The 23348-nt window shown below is 25.5% G+C and overlaps 1 protein-coding gene and 1 long non-coding RNA gene across 2 annotated transcripts in view; one reads left to right on the top strand and one right to left on the bottom strand.

Moving 5' to 3' along the window:
* Positions 1–23348, bottom strand: part of LOC100865576 (roundabout homolog 2) — a 49413-nt gene that overhangs the window by 10934 nt on the left and 15131 nt on the right. The window contains 1 exon segment of the mRNA XM_086907805.1: positions 1247–1400. Within this exon segment, the coding sequence (XP_086763931.1) occupies positions 1247–1400 (154 nt within the window).
* On the top strand, positions 7379–9040 carry LOC147657690 (uncharacterized). Its single transcript, XR_015291970.1, has 2 exons — positions 7379–7765; positions 7837–9040. It is a non-coding gene; the product is annotated as an uncharacterized LOC147657690 (long non-coding RNA).

The following is a 23348-nucleotide window of genomic DNA, read 5'->3' as shown; positions in this document are numbered from 1 at the left end:
TTATTTAAAAAATTTTTTTGTACTATCAAAACTAAAAATAAACATGTTTATATATATATAAAATAATTTGATTCTTTTAAATATCTCACTTGTTTTTAATAATATAAAAAAAATGTTTCAGATAAAAATTGAATGGTTTTAAAAGATGTATTTTAATATTTATATTATTCTTTTTTTAAATTGATATATAAAAAATTTTTACAAATCAACTTTTTTAAAAAGAATCACATAATTTTTCATGCATTCATCAACATAACATATTATTTCCTATAAAAAGTATTAAGCTAGTTATGTCAAAAAATCATTGGTTTAGAATTTGAATTTTGTAAACTTATTACAAAAATAGCAAAATATCATTTTTCTTTATCATTTTTTTATTTTTCATACAATAATTATTTTTTTATTTTTTAGTAAATGTTTTTTCAATACATATGTGGATTAATATTTTCAGGAATAGAGAAAAAATAGACCTTTCAAATAGATGAATAAAAATGAATACTTTTATTTCTTTGAATAAGAATAATAGGATTTTGTAAATAAATTTTTTGTTGAAATAACATTTACATAAAGAAATAGTATTTTGAATAATCAATTTCTAATCAATTTAACTTTATAATAAGATATAATGTATTAAAATTACAATAATGTATACAACAAAATTCGATGTACAAATTAATTTCAAATATTTATCTTTTGTATTATCATTTATATATCTTATTTTCAATAATATTTATAGTAATAGTAAATAGTAATAATAAATAGTAAATAATAAATAGTATTTGCTTATTGAAATATTCAACTTTTAATGTTTTATCTCAAATTATTTCAAATTATTCAAAACATTTTATTATAAAAAATAACGAGTTGTATCGATTAGAATTGATTCATTTAAAATGATTCGTTTAAAAAAAATTTATATAAGTCTTTTACATATTATCTTACGAATAAATTAATAATATCAAAATATACACCCCTTGAATTCATTTATCTTTTGTTTCACATTTAATATCATTATAAATGGGCGAGATATTTGAAGTAATCAAATTATTTATTACTTTGTTTACTTTGTATAAAACGATAGATATATTTATTCAATTCAATTTTATTTAATTAACAGACAGATGAAAAAAATTTACAATTAACAAATTAACAAAAATTTGTTAAATTTAATATTAGAACTTCTCAATATTATTATTATTATTATTTTTTCTCGTTATTGATTCCAATTAAATAGAGTGCATATTACCGTTTAGTAGTTTCCAAATCTATCGTGTGACCATTCCTTTTCCAATGTAATGTTGGCTCTGGATGACCTCGGGGTGGACCGCACTCTAATAATGCAGTCTCTCCGGCTGCGACTCTTGTGTTTTGGGGTTCTGCACGAAATTCATCTCTCAACACTGTAACAAATAAATTAGGTGAGATAACTGTTCGATTAAATAGATTATAGAGATTTTCGTTCACGAAGTTTATAGCTCAATAATGTTTTACACTTTTATTTTTACACACTTAATATTTTTCTATAAATTATTAATCGTATTAGAAAACAAAAATTATTATTTTAAAATGAAATATATATTTTTTAAAATTATAATACGATTTGTACGAAAATTAAAGAAAATAAATACAATGTATAATATTTGTATCGATTATTGTGTCATTTTACTTTGTGAATTGTAATAATACTATCATATCAAATGTAATTAATTTTTAAAATAAATTTTAAATATTAATTTATCTATTCTGATTAAAAATATAAAACATTTTATCTTATTTAATTTCGAAAATAATATTTTAAATTTATGATACTTGATTTTATGAGATTCTTCTCTAAACTTTTGAATCTTGAGAATCAACTCAGCAAACAACACTTCAGAAATAAAACACTTTTACTTTCAATTAAATGAAAAATATATATCATAAATATATATACTACAAAATATTTTTAAATTACTTTGAACAAATATATATAAAATAGTTACACAATTAAACAATTTAAAAATAAATTTAAAATCTTTATCTTTCTTTGAATAATTCAATAAAATAAAATTAATGTTTATTTTTATTATTTCATGAAAAACATTTTTAATAAAACAATCTTATTTTGAACAAATATAGTTCCAAAATGTCAATCGATACAAAATTTGAAAGAGTGATAGCTCAAATGTTATGTTTCCATTGTACTTGTAATCGTAATCGATAATGTGTAATTGCATTAGCTTTAAAATCTATAATATTTACAATCCAAAAATTTGATTACTCATTCTCAAGAAATTGAACACATTTAACTTACAAAATACCAGATACGATGTTTTATACGAGTAAGAATAAGAAAAAATACTAATTTGCAAGTAAAATCATTTGATATGCAAATGTGACAATTGCTATTTTAAGCACGTTTCGAATAGAATCGATCCCGTAATGAGTATTGGATTAGAATTAAAAGTCTCTTTCTAAGGAGGTCGCCAATATTTACGACTTTTGGAAGAAACTGAAAGTTTTACATGCGATATTTTATTAATAGCAAGTTTGGTTAGATAAAATATATTAGATAGACTTCTACAGCAAAAACGATTACATTAATCGTATTTATATAAGCAAAATTCAATGTATAGTCTGAAACTTTTTTATTAATATCTCAGAAATTGAATCTCGAAATTGAAATTTTATATTTGTGTCTATATCTCCTTTCCTTCCTAACACTCCTCCAAATTTTATATCGATTGACTATTGAAGCTTTTTATCTTTATTTTATGATAAATAAAAGTAAAAAAGTATAATATTTGGTATGCAATATTCAGAACATAATATTATATATCATAAGATTTTTTTTATTATTATTTGAAATTTTTTTCACTTTGTAAAACAAATTTTTATTAACAAAAAAGAGAAATAAATTATATTTTAAACATATCGAAAAATAGAAACGAAACAAATAATTCGTATAAAACAATTAATTAAAAGTAGAGGATGAATCATGAGATTGCAGGATACCACGCTCGTAAACTCATCCTAGTCCTTTCTCTTTGATCGTTTCGGTCTCCAGTCGAATGATGATGAGTCACGCGACGTAGTCGGTGTATCGGCTAAGCCGTTCCGCTCTGTTTGTTCATCGTTAGCACCATACAAACAATTCTACACTCGTGCGGTAGTTTGAACAGCTTTTCATCTACTTTTTAACGCTTTTCCGACCTTCCTTCTTTTTCGTTCATTCCATTTTTCGCGATATCAATTTTCTTTCAACGATCGAATAAACAGCAAATATAAGTCCAAAGCTAGATAACGTCTAATTACAAACAGAGAATTGAAATTTTTTATTGTTCGATTACTTGTTCGATTACTCTATAATCGCCGAAATGATTTGCCGTTACTAGCGACCACCAGATGGCCGATGCGTAGGTAATAATAAATTTTGGTTCGGATGAAGGTTGATAGATGGCGGGAGAAAAACGAGCGATAACTAGGGAGGGGCGTTGAAAAACTATGAAAGACCGTACAAACTCAGAAAGAAGAAATTGGGAAGGGAGAGGAGGGTGAAGTTCGTGCGTAGTCAAACAACCTCCAATTAACGGACGCTAGATCTGGAGCGAAAGAATTGAAGGGTTCTTGGATCTCCCGTCTCACCCCAGCCGTCTTTTTTGCTATTCTCACCCCTCCCGGTCATATAACCCCTCAGGCTTTTTCGCGTGCCGCAGGAACCAACTAATGAGAGCAGCAGGCGCGCGTTCCCTTCATGCTACGCGTGTACGAACGAGACAAACGACTATGCCTGTTAGACCGTGCGGGAGTAGCACCATCTGCGCGAGACGACTACTTCAAAATCGGGGTAGCTCTTGTTACAAGATGGATAGAATGATGGTGTATGCAAACGACTCGAATGATCGCAACAACCTGTGACCATTCTTCGTTAAAGTGGAACCGTTACGCGAGCGTTTCATTTCGAAACGTTTATCGTAAGATAGAAAAAATTCATCGAAAAGCCAAGTAAGTAAATTGGTTTTCGAGTTACATTTATTGAATTTATTTGATGTATATTCGATCTTTTCGTTCGTAAAACTTTGATTTCTTTTTGAAGCTTTTAAGTCTATATAATCACGCATAATTAAGAAATTGCAAGCAAATAGATTGCATGATAAGATGTTCTTGCATGTATATTTCTGGATTAACTAAATTTTTTATTTTATAGTATTCTGTAGATATTTATAATAAAAGTAGTAGTAGTATATATAATTTAACTACTGTCATTTAAAAGAAAGTTAAAATTTCTTCTTATTTCTACCTATTATATTTGAAGTTTTTTAAAATAACTAAGTGAAACACATATTTTATTATTATGAAATTTTATCAACATTTTTTTTTCATTTTCCATTTATGGATTTTAAAATAGAATAAAATGATAATGATAATGTGATCTCGCATACGTTTGTTTTCTGATCTGATATATATTATAGAAACACATGAAATTAAGATTATCTATACATTTATAAGATCTATACACATTATGTACACAAAATATTAAGATCTTTGTGGAATATCTTTGAAGAGTAGATTCTAAGAGCTAAAATAAAAATTAATATACAAAAATATCAATTGAGATTTATTTATTAAGTTAGTTTAGAAGCAATTAAAATTTGCGTTAGACACCAGTGAAATTACTCTATCTCCATCACATCCCGTTTTTGTCTCTTGACTTCATTTAATGTAAATTTAAATTATTTGTTATTAATTTAATAAATAAATTTCAAGCGATATTTTTGTAAATCAACATTTGTTCATTTTAATTTTTAGAATTGATCCTCCAAAAATGTCTCACGAATATATTAACATCCTGTATATATTCATAGATGCCGACTCTAGAGTATAGACGAATTGAATCGTGGTACAGTATAATATAGTGTATAATAACGGACACAAAGGGAATATCTTGGTTGTCTTTCAGATAGAGAATATTTTTTTGTATCGGTGTTTTTCAATGCCGTATAGGTATTCGGTATAATTAAAGAGTATAAACAAAATAAACACAATGGTACAAGGACCGGTTAGAAAGGGCGAGAAGCAGTGGTAGCGGTGGCATTGCCTACGTAAAAGGGATATTCGCTCGGTAGGTAAGAGCGTATTCAATGCAAATGGCCACAGGGCTATCTTCGTATGGGTATACGTTAGTATGCTTGTATGTTGTATACTTCTCTGAGACTCGATGCCTTGCCGAGAGTTTCAGCCGAGTCTCGAAAGGTGACCGCTGCTTGTACTTGTATACAGATATACGAGAGTATATCCGTATACGGGTAGGTGATCGCGAATCCATACACACATAAGGTAGGCGTAAGTAGGCGTCTACTTCGCAAACTACTTATCGGGTGGTTCTTCGATTTTGAATCAAACCATACGCAGTATGTGAAATTTACATTAAAATCTTGTGTATATTACTTATTTCCCAAGTTACATTATCGATATACTTAAAACTTTATCTTACATAAATTTGCTTAGTCGATTTTGTTCTAAATCCTTTTATTTTAGTACAGTCAAACTTCGATAACTCGAATTTAAAAAGAAAATTCTTCGAGTTGAGTATGAAAGTTTTATCTTATATCTAAAGTATCGAAATAAAAATTTAACATATAAAAATTTTGTAAAGTTTAATGTTTTTCCAATTACAAAAGGTTATTATAAAAACTTAAAGAAAGAAAAATTTGTAAATTTCATTTTTTATTTTTGGGATAAAACTTGTTTTGTTTGACACAATTGAGTCAAAAAAAAGATATTATTGAATGATTGATTTGAATGATTTATTATGTAATTATAAAAGTAACAACAACAATAAAAGTTTGATTTATAAAAATGATCGAATTTGAATTACAGAAATATAATAATGTATGTGATAAATACGTAATTTAAGTTGAAGTAAGATTATATTTCGATTTATATATATGTATAGAGGTTATTTTAACGAGCGAAAGGGACTGAACAAAATTCTAATCTTATACATAGAAATCTTCGAGCATAGAATGTACACTCTAGAGTGTGAATGCGAGAATAACATTCTTGTTACGAAAATGGACACTACTACTTTCGTATGTTCTAGAAACAAGTAGTGTGCATGTACGTATATGGTCTCTTCATTTCTTATGTTTTTTCATTATATTTTGATATGTTGCATATATACATATATTTGAATATAAAATTTCCAATTTCATATATACATAAAATATTCAATATTTAGTGATAAAAGTAACATATTTATTATATGTAAATTTAAATCTTAAAATTATTTTAATGCAACTTGGATAAATAATTAATAATATTGTATCAATTATTTTATTGTTTAAAAAAAGAAATTATTTGTTATAATGAATTATGTTTCAATGAATTTGAATGATTTTTAAAAATTTAAAATTTAACATAATATTAATAAAATTTAGTTTAATACATTAAAAGAATTTTTTAAAAAAATTCAATTAAAAGAACAAGCAACGTAAATGAAAAAAATTTAAATTCTGAAATATAAATATAGAAAAATATAGAAACAATTAAAAATTAATAATAATTAATATAAAAAAATATATATTTTAAAATTAATTGTAATGACAAATTGGATTGAATTTGTCGAAGAAAATTTTTATCGATTTTTATCATTATTATTATTTTCGGTAAAAATTATTTTATTATTTAAAAAAAAAAAAGTCTTATTAAGAAATCTATTATTTTATCTATATAATAATTTAATAAATATCAATTCGTATATATGTATTAATAATGTTATATTAATTGTTATTATTTATAAATTTATCGATTACAATTTTGTCCATTTATTTTTATCGATTGAATCGATGTGCAATGGACAATTTTAAATATGGATAGATATGTGTAATATGTACAACTAATGTCACGACTAATGCCAAGTATCGCGAAAATTTTATTAAACTAAATATCTAATATTTATTAATTTTTCATAGATAATATTCGTAGATAAAAATCTAATTCATGGATTGATGGATCAATTAAAAATCATTATTGCTTAAATATAATTGTTAAATATAATTGTGTCTATATTAATTAGATAAAATATATCAAAATTTCTACTTTAAAAATCATAAAATATCATGAATAATTTAATAAATTTTAAATGTTAATCGTTAATCTAAAAAGGAAACACGGGCTATGCAAGTACGGAGAATAAGTACTTGTGCGTAGATTGATTGTTTCCTTTCTACTTAGAACTCATTCCTCTCGTTACAATTATTTTAATGATTTTGAGTGGACGATGTGATAAATTCATAAGAAAATTCGAAATGTTTAAGATTGTCTACGTGTTGACGCAGGAATTGTCGGCGCAGCAGAGTTGCTTGCGACGCGCCAGTCTGGTCCGGTATGCCCACGGATTCGATATAAATAGACACGAGTGTGCAGCGTTCGTGCCCTCGTGTGACTATTCGATAGACAAGCATTGGAGACCAGACAAAGTTGTTGCCTCTTAGTGAGCTAATTAATATTTATCTCTAACATACATACCCTACTGATCAAAGATTCGAATCGATAATGTGTTCCATACTTGCAAGAACATAACCTAAAGTTAGGTTAGAATGTTGTAACTTCAAAAGATTTTTTTCGTGAAATGTGTATCGATATAAATAAATTTACTATTAGTAAGCGCTAGTTTAATAATAAAAAGAAGATTCGACGTAGTTGCAATTGAAAAAGTAATTCCAAATTTTCAACCAATTATCTATATATAATTATATGTAAATTTATTATATACATATACAACGTAAGTAACCATTTTTCTTGTGATTTTCTTTTAAATCATAGATGTCATAGACATTACACTGTTCTTTTTAGACATTCGTTTGGTATTGAAGATTCTCATACAGGTATCTTAAACCCATTAATAGATCCGGTCCATCGTGATTCTTCACGTTCATGAAGTTAATGTCTTTGACCAATTTCGACAGAAGAAAGGAAGAGGGGAAGAAGTTTATACGACAGCAGATTCGATTTAACTGTCGCATTTGAATTCACGAAATCCCGTTAACACGCACACTCTATCTTGGTAAAATACGCGTTACGTATGGTACCTGCCTATACGATACCGTGACCGTTCGCTTAACATTTAAATTGCATCGTTTCTGTCTGGTTCCTGTCACATGGAGTCCCTGATTTCCCTAAGCCGGACGAGCGATACAATTCACGTCACACGCTAGCCGATCTTACGGTTGGTATATTTCCTTTAATTTCTTTTTTTTAATTTGAATTTTATATAACGTAGGTATATTCGTTTAATAATTTCCTCGCTTCTTTGCGTTATCACTTTTCCAAATACCATTATCACGCTTGCAAAAATATTATTAGATTTCTAAGCTTAATGTAACACCCGTTATCTTGCCTTCTTGAGTATTTGCACCAATAAAATGTCTTTTTTCACTATTCTATTTTGCTCTGCATTTTGAAATATATGAAAATTGAATTTTTTTTTTCTATTTTCTGTATCTGACATCTTTATTAGGAAAAAACAAATTAAATTGATTCTAAATTTTTAAAGATTATACGAAACTTTCTAACTTTATTTTAATTGAGAAACATAGAATTTGAAATATTTCAATATATTTTTCAACGTATTTTTAATTGAAATATTTCGATTGAAATATACTTTTAATTAAATATTTTCTCTGTGATGTCTTTGTGAAAAATAAATTAGACTTAATTGTAGATTCTTGAAAAATATACAGGGCTTTTTAACTTCTCCTAAAAACTAAAAAACGCATAGAAATTGAAATATTTCAACCCCTTTTTGAATTTACTTTCAATTGAGATGTTTTAATATATTTTCAATTTAATATTTTCTCTGTGATATCCTCATTATTAAAAAGAGTTCTAGAATTTTAGATTCTTAAAAAGCACTATAAAACTTTATAATTTTATTCAAAATTTTTAAAAAAATGCATACAACTTGAAATATTTCAATAGTATTTTCAACTTAATATCTTTTTTTGTAACATTCTTGTTAGAGAAAATAAATCAGGTCTGATTTTACATTCCTATAAAACAGATTTTTACCTCATCTATCTAAATAGAATAAAAATAAGAAAATTCTAGGTAAAAAAAAAAAAAAAAAATTTTAAACAAAGAGGACAATGTTTCTCTATATTATTAATTTTCTCGAATAACGAAAAGCGACCAGCGATAGGAAAAATCAAGGGAGGGAGTGGGAATATACAAGAGGATTGATAGGAAAGAGGAGGGGAATACGAGTCGAAAGTGACTCTCCTCCTGGTTCAGGCAACGTCGCGAGGGTACTCGATTACTCAATTAAACCGTAGTGTCGGTAGGCGTGGCAGTTGGACGTACTCACGCACATATATCACAGAGGTACATCGCATACTGGGTAGAAACGGGATTTATACTACGTGCATACGGGAGCGAAGGAATATGTCTGATTACTACCCCTATGATGCTTACATGTTGGATGCAAAAGAATATCAAAAAGGATGCATATATAGTTAATTAATTTTCGCATAAAAGTTTCTTTTTCCAATGTGTACAATTAGATTTCATTCAGAAATGTTCAAATTTATACTAATATTTTATACAAGTAGTTATACAATATTTTATGCAATCAACAATTATGTTTTTTTTTAAATGAAAAAATATATTCTTTTGCATAAGTCGATTCTTATTTTATTAAAAAAAAAAAAAAATAGGGATAATATCGAAAAAAATTAATTCAACATATAGATATTTTAATTCAAATTTTGTAAAAGTTATCATATGAAAGAGATGTAATACTTGTCTATTCTGCCTTCTTCAGTTAAACTATCCGAAGGATTAATAATTTTTTATACTTTTCACTATTCGATACTTTTTTACGTAAAATGGCGAAAGAAATTGATCTATATGCAAAAAAAAAAAAAAAAATATACATTTCTATTTAAAAAAGTAATTACTAATTGCACATACATCACTGCATTTTATAAAAAAAATATTTAATACTTTTTGAACTACTTTTCACTATTATTTTTCGATATTTTTAAAGCAATTTTGTGTAAAAATAGAAATAAAATTCGGGTAATAACGCAAATACAAACGCGACATGGATGAGAATTGTGGCTGTTCGATATCTATCGGTGTTCGTAGATTGTGTGTTGCGATAAGCGTTTGTATGCGCCGCGACTCTCAGACTGTGCATTGCAAACTTAGCTGTCCACGCCGGAAATACCTACTATACCATTCGAACTGAATGGAGCCGTTGTTTCAACAGCATTTACTCTTTACCACTTGAAACGTGTAAATCTATAGAAAGATCTGTGTGTAGGTTAGGAAGGAAAAAATATACCGTGCGGTCAATTACAATTTGATTACTCGCATGAACAAATGAATATATTTATATATGTGCGTAAGCTAAAGAATCCAGTTACTTATTATGCTGGATAATCAAATGGATTTTATAGAATTTTTTTTTAGAAAAGAGAAGCACGAAACAATTGGTCTTTTTGTTTCTATAAATTGTTATAACTTTTTTCTTCAAATTGAGAAATATTTGAATATATTATTCCATAAAATAATTTAATTTATTTATTTATTTATTTATTTGGTTATAGAAAGTATTAAAAATATCAGTAATTAGCCAGAAGCTAACAGAATAAAAATTTTATTGGATTACATGATATAAAAGTATGAAAGATTACGAGTATTAATGATATTAAATATTTACATTAATAATATCTATTTTATGAAAAATTAGAAATAGATAAATAAATAGATAGTAGATAAATAGATAGATAGATAGCAATTTATTATATATGAAAAATTCATAATATCTAAAAATGCATCAAAGATTTTATTTTATATTTTGATCAATATTTTTGTTATTTCTTTTTTTTTGTTTTTTTAACAATTAAAGAGTTCATAACAAAACAATTTTTATTCAATTTTAATTATAAGATTCATCATATATTTTATGATTTAAGTAAATATAATTAGTTTGTACTAATAATTATAGATGTCACTTATAGATAGAATACTTAATATTTGTATAATTGTATATAATGAGTTTGTTAAAGAAAATCTAAATTTATCCAAGGAAAAAACTTTTAAATATTTCTCTGTTCTTCTGAAAATAGAATAAAATCAATAAGAACTGTTTTTAACGAATATAGAAAAGTTAGTAATCAACTTTTAAATCAAATCTATATGATAAATCAAATAACCTATACGCATATTAATTTGTCATACACAATATGAAAAATCGTATTCAAATGTTCTAATCGATATAAAAAAATTGTTTTAGATTTTTTTCTATTACTATATTATAAATTAAGAATAAAATAAAAACGAGAGCTCGTTTCGACAAGTGGTTTTACTTTATTCCAAGTAGAAGATTTAAATATATTTCATCTCTTATATATTTTACCAAAGATCATATTTGGTTAGTGATTTGTGACAAGAATTAACACACATCATACACGTACATTACAAACGAAATGAAATTCTGATTACAACAGATTTCATCAAAAACCAACCATTCAATTTGTAATTCTTTTTCTTGTTATAAACGAAAATGTGTAATCAACCGAAATACGTTCCTTTTATAGGCAACCTTCCAAATGTATTCCTTTTTATCACTGTAAACGAAATACGCTATTTTTCCTTGGAACGTATTAGTTTCGTGACAAAAGATGATAACACGCTTCATTTCGTGCCAAATCGTGCAAATATGTTTTCTTTCGAGAAATAAGATATTTTCGAATCGTATCGATTCAAAATATTATATACTTTTTCGTATAAAGATAAATAAGCAGGGAAAAATAGATTTTCGAGATAGATACATACGGTAACGAAAATATTCAGACGCTGATGTAACTTTGTAGGTTTCTATATCTAAAATAAATACACATGTATAAACCGGCAAAAATGTTTTGCTGGTCGAGAATACAGTGGCGTTCTGTTATTTGTGATATGTATTAACCGAATAGAGGTGGAAAAAATTTGAAATCGTTTGAAAACAAAATATTTTTATAAGCAATATGAAATTTGAATTGCTACTTGAAAATACTATTTCATTTAATGCTTCAAATCATGAGTAAATATTTACACTCAGAAAATGAGAGAATAAAAAGTACTGGATAGAAATAAAATTAAATACAGAAAATAAAAATCTTATGTTCATGTATTTATATATATATAAATTGAACATTTTCTTTAAATCTTCTTTAATAGTGTGACTTTGATAAATTATAAAGTAATAAAATAGAAAATGTTAGAGTTAAAAAATTGCTTATTCGAAATATTATTATTTGAAATACTATTTGCTTATTTTTCAATGAAATAGATATTTCGAATACTCATATGAATTGATATTAAAATATATATATATATACAAATTTGAAATACTATTTTCTTATGTAAATATTATTTCAAAAATCTATTTTCCAGAGCTTTGCAACCAAGGGGATGATACCTCAAAAAATAGGTCGAAAAGAAGAAATAAAATTTGTCCATGTGGAAAAAGTTTCGAAAACTTTGTTTTCAAGAAAATCGAGATTGAAAACTTATCGTGTATTAAATATAAGTTTCGAGTTGTTGGATTTCATATCATTTATTTTCTTTCTTATAGGATTTTATTGAATGAAAATATTTCAAAAACAACAGAAAAAATATCGAAGAATTAGAAACAAATATTACACAATAGTTTCGTTAAAAACTATAATTTACTATTTACCATCATAGTGAAAATTTTAAACAGTTTCTATGTAGTTCAATAAAGAGACTTGATTGAAACATAAAAAGCAATATGTTATTCTTATTTATAAAATTACTTTTTATATCTATCATAGATAAACTGATGCGTATATATTGTATTCTCAATATGAATGTAGTTTATGCTAATATCATTGATTATAGATGATAAAAAAAATATTATAATATGAAAGCAACAATGATAATAATATTAGATAGAAAATGAATAATAACATCATGTTCATGAAATAACATATACAAGCAGAAATAAAAATGTGACAATGCGAATCTTACAATAATATTCAATAAATTTTTAAATTTGATTTTCTTAAAAATGAAGCTTTATAAGAAAAAATATTATTCCTTCTTTATTTTTTCGTAAAAAGCCTCTTATTCGATTTTATCACAAATAATGGAACATTTTGTAGTATCGAAATAGACTGAAGAAAATAAAAAATTTTTGTCTTAGTACAGATACTATTTATTTTATAAATTTTATGAAATATTTGATTTAAATAATTTAAAAATTATTTTTTTTAATATTGTATTCCACATTTTATTATTCTATGAACTTACTCTTTAATTTTTTTAATTTTTATTGTACTTTACTTATTCCATGGTTTTATTGCATAAGAATATTCATACAAAGTATTCGTACAAATCTATATCTACATATACCAATCTGTACGAAATTGTTATATTATTAATTGTTGTTTGATAATTTAAATTCATATCTATATATTTTTAATTAAAAATTTACTTTTCTTGTTACTCAAATTAGGATTACAATATTTTCGTTATTCACTAAACGGAATAGGAATAATTATTTTTATTTCTTCGAAAATGATAAAAATTTCGTAAATAAAGTTTTCCTTTAATGAAAGTTACACGAAGAAATATAAATATATATTTTGATATTAATTATGCAATTATTATTTTAAAATTTCATTAAATATTTCATTGAAATATAATAGTATTTTAAAAAATAGTATTTTAATTATAATAAAGTAATAATATTTCGAATAAAAAGTTTTTAACTGTAACGTTATTTCCTAAAAATATAACATAGTGATGTTAAAATGTATTATCACCTGTAAAAAAAAATTTTCAATTTCTAAAAAATAAAAAAAAATGAAAAATAAAACACTGTCATCTTTGACGGTATTGCATTTCAATTAAACGAAAAATAAATATTTTATTTACATGAAATTCGACTGAAAATTTATCCATAAGTTAGACGTTAAAAAAACATACTATTTTTTTTATTATTCGTAACGTACGTCAATTTTTGTATTTTTTTTATAAAGTGTTTTTTCAGATATGTTCCAATTATAAAAAAGTATTAAGCTATTTACAGAAATAGTTCATGGAACATCTAAAGATTTTATTTTTAGAAGTCAAATCAAACACGAAAATTACAATATACAAAATATATACAAAAATTAAAATTTATTTATTTTTTTTGTACTCTATCATCTTGCTTCATATAATTCGATAGACTTCAATTGCTTTTAATAAATACGTATAAAATGTAAATATGTTTAAAAATTAATGATTCTAAAAAAGAAAAAATTCCAGTTCTCTGGCAATATTATACAAATGTTATTTTATTATTTAGAACATATTTCATTTTAATATTGATTTTAATTTGATTGAAATGATATAAACGATTTTTATAAGGGCGTGTAAATAAAAGAATGACATCGATCAATGCGAATTTTACTAATTAAATTTCATCAAATATATTTTTATAATTCGTCAAATTCCATCCTTTTATGATTTAAATGATGTAAAGAATTTTCTTTCTTTCCAAAAATCAAAAGCCATTTCAAGAGTCGTCATTTTGGATCGATATCTAGAAGATTGTAATCGAAAGCAATTTCGGTGTTTCAGCTGTTACTAAGGGGAACAACACCTCCGTCCGTAAAGCTTCTCAAAAGATCTGTTTTCGAAGAAGATAATATAAATTTTTCATAAAGAAAAATTTTTTGATTACTTTTTAAATATACTCGTAAGTTTCCGACCAAAATTTTTATTAATTCTCGTGTTTGCTTAATGATATATTAACATTCTATACATACAGAAAAATTATTAGTTTAGAAGATATTTTTTTAATATTCATTATATTTTGAAAAACTTATTATAATACACCTGTTCATATTCTTATCCTTTATATTTTCTGAAATAACGATTTTGATACAAATGATGTTAAACAATTTAATGTAAAACATAAGAAACAACAATCTTCATCAATTAAAAATTATACGATTGTTTTTAAAAAAAATTAACATATTAAAATTTATGAAATGTATCTTTTGAAATAATTCTACTTAAAACAACCTTTTAAACGACCTATAATTTGAAAATTAATTGCATCCAAAAATTAAAATGAGACACCCTGTATAAGCACATGTGACAAGAATTTGAACTTTATTCTCTTTCTCTTTCTCAAAAAAAAAAAAAAAGAAAAAAGAAACAAAGATTCTTCCTTTTTGCTGTCATCATATTTTCTGTCTACACGCAATATATACGTATCTTAGATGTATGTAATTTGACATACATATATATATATACGTATACATGTATATATGTACATATGCGATACACGAAGACGGATTATGTTAAATCTTTCATTATTTCTACGTAAAGGGTATATTCTTATTCCTACATATTCTTTGCATCCTCATTCTCCGGCGTATGATATTATTTCTGGGGTGCATTTTCTTATATTCTCGTGACCTTCGAGCTAAGACTTACACTGTACTGCAAGTTATGAAAGAATGGGAACGGAAGTTAGGTTACATATAAGCACAATGCTAGAAAAAGGTCTGAATCTTTTGAATCTAATATGAACAAAAGACAGAGTTGAATCTTGTCACTGTGCGATCGATGGATTAATGTTTGAATATGTCTCATACCTATATATACGTATGCAATCGATAAAGGCATACTTTCCCCGTTTTCTCTTCTTCTCTATATTATTAATGGTGTAATTGGATAGTAGGTAATTTCACGTGTAAAAATAAATCGGAAAAATCGGACATTTTTTTTTTTTTTTTTCGTTTGAGCCTTCATTTTCGAGAAAAAGTCTAATTGAAAACGTGTCAAATGTCGGGGAATGTGACTAATTCCCGATTGGATGAGAATGGATTATAGATAAAAGCGCTCATTTTATCGAAATGAATGCGAGACTAAAAAATGTATAATAAAATATTTTCATTGAGATTTTCTGAAATTGAAAAGAAGTAATCGGATATTCGGATACTCGATGAATTTTTAAATTTAATTTTCCCGAAAATTAGCTTTGAAAATTGAAAAAAATTTCATTCTATATCGTTTATTTATCTTCGCGTATTAGAATAATATTCCACCAACATCCAGTCGAGAATTAGTTAAATTTTCTTATATTTGATCTATAAATGAAAACTTTTTTTGACTTCCAATTAATTTTCATTATAATATCTAATTTCATGTAATATAAAAAAAATTAAAAAGAAATAAAAATGTAATATATATATATATATGTATTTCATTTTGTGGTATCAATGTTTTTTAGTTTTTTTTTTATAAACTCACTCTTATAAAATTCAAATTAAAAATAACGATTCTTCTTTATGTAAATTAATAGAAAAATTTCATCATTGCAATGTATCATCAAATTCTCTCTTGTTCAAGTTAAACAGAGAGTAAATTACTTCTGTAAAATATTACAGTCTAATTATATTAAAACTATGATAAATGCTAAACATCATTTTTCAAATTAACATCTATGTCCTCTTTATTATTATTTAAAAATTGCGATTCACAAGATTTTTCTTGAAAAGGAAAAAAAATGTCGTGTAGAATGAAAAATTAAGAAATAATATTCATCACGTGTGAAAAGCGAGGAGAGATTGAAGTGTTGCATATACACATGCGACAAATGATAGCAAATTTATTAATCATATAAATTTATAAATTTATTAAAGGTACAGTTGTATTTGTCTATGTGAAAACAATACGATTGATTGAGTATCTTATGGAAAATAGAGAGAAAAATAATTTACAATATGAATTTATTCAAATTGAATGTCATATTTTTGATTTGAAATAAAACACAAATTATTTGAGATATGTTATATTGTTTTTCAACTTGTCAACTTGTTTTTGGATTATTGATATAAAAAATACAACATGCCATAAATCATATACCAAAAGGAAGAAGTGCATAATGGAAGAAGAATTAAACTAATTTTATAAAAAAAAAAAAAGATCATAATCAGTAAGATCAACAGTTTACAATTTAAATTTGTTAAATTTTTTCTTGCGAATTTTTCAAAAATTTACAGTCAGAATTGATTGACGAGCTAAAAAAACAATGTTATAATATCCGCTATTAACGAAACAGAATCATCTTTATGCGAGAATATAATGGAAAATTAAGTAAAACGAGTCGAGCTTGTGAAAAAAGGCTGAGAACGATATTATGTTATTATAATTAATGTCATAAAATTGACTTTATGTTAAAATAAAGAAACCTGAAATATCTTAAACAACTTGTGTTTTATTTCATTTTAAAGATATAACACTTAGAATGGATTTATGCAATAAAAATATTTTTTACGTAATAATAATTTGTTTTACTAATATGTTATATATAACGACATTATATATATTAGGCTATTGCAATTCGATTTTACAAGTGTTAATAATTTTTCAGATTCTCGCCAATATACCGTTATATAAGTAATATTTTCTTTTATTAAATAATTCAAAACTTAAAATTAATTTATTAATAATTATTATAAAGTTTTCTTTTGCTTATTTTATTATAACAATGTAAATTATAGTATAATATCCTTGAATGATTTTCTTATAAAAAGCTAAAATTTAATGTAAAAATTGATTATATTAAAAGTAGAGACAATCTATCATGGGTAGGGAAAATCTGAATTGCCTGTATAAAAAATTAAATATAAATATGTAAAATAAAAGGATAGATTCAGAATCAATTAAATATTTTAATTGAAATAATAATTGATGTATATTAATAATTGTAATAATTAATTTTTATAAATAATTACTTAATTGTAAAATAATATCAATTGTTATAATAATTAATTATAACAATGAAGTACTTTATTATTTTATTTAGAAATCTTATTAAGAATTTTCTTATTTTGTTTACACTAAACTAATATATTATGTGTATGATTCACATTTAATTTTTAATTTTTAATAATAATATTAATAATATTGAAAAATGTTACATCGAATGAAATCAAGCGATTTAAAAAAAACCGATTATAACTTTAAAAACTTAAAAATATAATAACTTTAAAAAAAACAATTCTACTCCAAAGCAAATATTTTTAATGATTATATTTGAAATATTTGAAAAATTCTTTCCTCTACAATTGAAAATTGTTCAAAAACATTCAGGAAATAAACATACATACAAATTAATACTGAATCATTTCAATAAAATATAAAACCAAAATTTTTTAATTATAGCAATAATTAATTTACTCAAAAGGTAATTAAAAAATCATCGAATAATTTATAAACCATTGATTTTTATTATTTTATTAAAATTCTATAACGATATAATTGTTAACATATTATATTTTTTTATTTAAAAAAAACGTGAACATGTTATGTATATCGTTTATAAATATCTTTCTTTTTGTTTGATTTGTAACGTTAATGATATACGAAACAAAAGATGAATTATTCATTATCTTTTTGTAAAATTTTTCTTATAAACTAGAAATAGAAATTATCTATTATAAAAGTGATATTTAAATATATTAAAATTAAAATACGATTTATTGTTATATATCTGTTCGTATATTTATATTATTAAACGATTTATTACTTTAGAAAAATTTGAAGAGAATTTTTTTTTTAGTTTAAGTTTATACATTAAGTTTATAGAGTGTCTTATTTTAATTTTGAAACGCATGTTGTATCATCTTCCAAATTATATATCCTTTAGAAAATGGATCAAAATAGAACTTATTAGTTTTTCAAAAAAAAAAAAAATATATTATAGTGATTTTTTTTTAAATACATATATCGAGATTTTATGTTTTTTCAATCGAGTTATGATTTTAATGTTTTATAAATTTTTAAAATTCATCAAATTCATTGTTTCTCTAAAAATTTTATTCATTATGCTTTATAATTAAATTGAATTACTTTCTTAAAAAAAAAAAAAAATTAAATTATTTATGTCAAAAATTTATTGATTTATATTAATTGATTTAATTAATATTTTAATTTGAAACTCGATATAATATAAAATATTGTTTTTCATATAAGTTTTACGAATTTTGAAATATTTTTTTAAATAATGCTTTTTTGGTATAAAAAGCTTATACTTTTCGTAAGAATTTAAATTTCGTAGGAAATATAAACGAACTGAGTATTAAAAATTATATGATTTCATTTAAAAAAATAAAGGTCAATCTTGAAATCTCGGAAGCACGTCCATTTAAAGAAGATTTGTTACCATCATAATATTTGTCTCTTGGAACAATGTAAATTTTATTCGAAACATTTTTTGAAACGGCCTATATTTTTGGAAAATAATTGCTTGCGGAGATTAAAATAGACACGTAGTTGTATATTATGATGAGTATATAAATAAAATTAATAAATTGAAGGATTTCAGGAAATACATTTTCTCAAACAATGAAAGAGTTTCTTTGTTATTACGTAATACTAATGTAATTTAACTTTTGCAACGTAATTTTACGATGTCACATTACTCTTCCATACATAGATTTAATAATCACGAAGAATAAAAATACTGAAGATTTTTTTTAATGTAGATAATTTACAATTTGATAAATACATTTTTTAAAAAAATAAACATGTATCAACGGAATACAAAGCAGTGTACATTGTTACTTAATTAAAATATTCTGTTATTTGTTATTTTTTTAATTTTTAAGATATATTAAAATATTTCAAAAATATTTCTCTTCAACTTTTATATAAAGATATAAATTGTCGTATAAATATTTATGACAACAAACATTGTTATAAATAATAATGTTAAAAAATAATAGTGTTTCAAATAAAGTTTTAAAAAGTTTTACATATTCTTTAGAAAATTAATAAATAAGACTTAATTTGTTTCTTCTAAACAAATACAGCAAAACAATAATAAACTTTTTAATTTTCTTATAATATTTGAACAAACGTATTAATACTCTGATATCACGAAGATATCAATATTTTGCATTCATTGATTCAATCTTCTATCTATTTTATCATAATTTTTAAAAAAAAATTTAAAGTTTTGAATTTTATTAAATTAAATTTTAATTTTAATATTAGATTTACTAATTATTTATAATTTTATAATAACATATTTTTATAATTGAAAGTATATATATATATACTGGATTGTTGTGAATGAAATGACCAACATCTTAATAAAACTTTTAAACACAATAAAATAATTTATAGTTTTATTGAAAATAATCAAAATTTCACTCAAATTCGATATATCTTTATCACGTTATTATTATCATCATATCATTATTATAATTACAATTAATATTACACAATTAATTAATTATTATACTATGATCATTACTGCAATTAAAATATTTAATTGATTATTATTAATCCTTGATTTATTTCTTGCTTTAATATTGCATCAATTTAGATTTTTCTCATTAATAATAGATTATTTGTTCCTTTAATTATGCCATGTTAAATTGTATGAAAAGGAATTTTTTTTTTGTAAAAAGAAATCATTCAAATTTAACGTCGAAACATAGCCGATTATAATAAATAATTTGCATTTTTATAATAAAACGATTGATAAATTGATATTATTCAAATTGTATAAAATTAATTTCAAGTTTTAAATTAACAAAATATTATACTTAATTTTTTTTTTTACTTATTTTTATTTTTATGTTTTCATAGAAAACAATTATAACATATGAAATATAATATAAAACAATCTTTGCCACTGTGTTATACCGTACTATTTCACCTTATATACGAAATTACGAAACCTTCAATCGACAAAAACTCCATAAATATTTTATCGTGGAGTTACATGCTATAAAGATCTGTGATAACAAAATCGTGAAGACCGATATAAATTCTCATCTATTTTGTCTTTATGGATAATATTGCACATATTTAAAACAACTCGTATTATTTCGTTGTTACACGGCAAACTGGACAAACTATGGACTCAAATTTAAACTAGAAATATCTGGGACACCCTGTATGAAACTAGACCAAACCAATCAATTTTCTTGCCTCCCGTGCAACTTAATTTTCGTCGTACATGTATACACGAACAATACATACATACATACATACGGACGAAGCGACACATCGATGTGTGTGTGTGTGTGTGTACGTGCAAAGTGACTACCCGTTGGCTTTTCGACTTTGGAAAAAACCGGAGTAAGCGGAAAACGTTTATCGTGCCTTGGTACTTGGTATCAACGAATCCGCCGATATAGAACGGTTGTCCTCCGTTGGGATTAAAAGCTGTAACACCTCCCCGCTCTCTGCCCCATACCTCTCCCTTCACCGTTCCCTTTTTCTATCCCAACCAACCCCCCTCTCCCTCCCTCCCTCCCCGCCCCATATCTTTCTCGTTCCCTACACTCCACACTCTACGCTCCCTTTCGCTCTTCCAACCCTCCGGCTCTCATTTTCTTCTCCTCTTTTCCCCTAAAAGCCGCGCGAAGTAACCCTGGCACGGCACAGCGGTACTATACCGTCCGGCTAATCGATACGCGGTGGATGGAGCGAACGAGGGACCCCGAATGGGGTCCCCCGGACAGCAGAGGGCTGCGAGCAAACGATGGATAGGTGTTATTCTCTCGCCGAGGCGAGAGAGTCGAGGAAAGAAAAGAAAGGAAAAAAAAAAAAAAAAAAAAAGGAAGAGAAAAGCTGGAAATCGATCGAACACTTCTTGACCGGCTTATCTGACCGGCCGAGTTGACATTAGCTCGGTAAACAAGTTTGGTAAATCGATCGGGTATCGATTCGAGTTTCAATCGAAGGAATTTATTCCCGTGCAAATAACGCGTATATATATCGTCATTGGTATGACGAGCCTTTAAAGATACTCGTCATACTTTTCACGCGTTCAATCGAGTTTTAACGTATATTCGTAGAATATTTTTGGAAGATTGGTTCCAGAGACTGGAAATAGAGACAAAAATATCGGTTGAGTCGGTTTGTTTATCCAAGTTATTAAGTTGCAAGTTACGATTGCTTAATGCTCGGGAGAATCGATATGAGAATGAGTCGCGAAAAAATTAGGATATATTTTATTGGTACTTTTATTTCTAATGATACTTGTTCACATGTAATATATTTTCTGAAAACTGATTCTAAAGAGAGAATAAAAGTTGGTATGTAAAAATGTCGATTGAGGCTTGTTTAAGTTTATAAGTTGTAAAGTAATTTAAGGTTATGTTAGACGAAGTAAGACAGAAATAGGACGAAACGATTAAGAGAGGAGATAGAGCTATCGGTTACGGTTTTATTTATTTCTCATTCTTTAGAATTAAATGTGTTATATTAGATACATGTATGTATGGTAATTCCTTTTTCTTCTTTTCCTTTCATTGTTTTGATCATTATGATAAGTATCAAAATAGATGTAATAAAAATGAAATAAAATAGTCGCGTTATCAAGATTGGAATCTTCAATATTCTTTTCATACGCGTCTCCTTTTCTAATTTTTTTCTTTCTTCTTCTTTTTTTTTTCTTTTTTTTTTGCTCTTTTTCTCTTTTTTCGGATCTCGACCAGTTTATTTCGGTGCGAGTCGATTCAACAGTGTACTCGCAGCACAAAGCCTTATTCATAGTCGTCGGCCATAACTGTCGGCCGTTTGCGACTACAGCCATTGCTATCGCCATCTTTACCGGCCTCGAATATCAGGTTCATGCGACAAAGCTTAATAATAAATAGCAAAATAAAAGAATATTCGAATATACTCTCCAATAAAAGTGATAAAACTAACAAGACGAGTGTACGAATAACGAAGCACGTTCTCTCTCCGAGAGAATTATATTATAAAATTTAAAACACGATGAAACGGATATGACATGATCGTATTTTGTATCGTTTTTCTATTAATTCGTCTCGTTGACATGAAGAAAAAAAGAAAAAAGCGAGAGGTAAACAAAAATGCACTATATGCATATAGTATATAGAGAGAAATATAGTATATAGTACGTATAGATCTAATTAATTTAAAGTCGATAATAAGATAAATGAAATTGATTTTAAATCAATAAAATACAAATGCGGTAATTTTGGATTACGTAATACATTGCGTTACATGGCAGGGTAGAAAATCGTTAAGAACGCGATTAAGAATTCGTTTCGGCAATTAGGAAAGATTAAAGAAAATCGAGAAAGATGAGATAATCCGTTCCATTAAAAAAATCACGTACATGTGAACACATGTATTGTACACTACCACCTCATGACAAGCTATGCTGCATCACGTCGCACAACACAGAACCCTGTTGGCCGAGCATACGCTCGGTGTAGATACAGCTCCGTATCGATTTCTATTCTCCTTCTCTTTTCTCCTTCATCCCCTCCGCTTCTCTCGCTCTTTCTTTGCTCGCTCGT

The sequence above is a fragment of the Apis florea genome, unplaced genomic scaffold, assembly GCF_048593485.1.
Source record: "Apis florea isolate Af1SG1 unplaced genomic scaffold, ASM4859348v1 contig_2899_pilon, whole genome shotgun sequence".
Classification (NCBI taxonomy): Eukaryota; Metazoa; Arthropoda; class Insecta; order Hymenoptera; family Apidae; genus Apis; species Apis florea.
The sequence above is the reverse complement of the archived record's forward strand: the minus strand, read 5'-3'. Positions and strand labels throughout refer to the sequence as shown.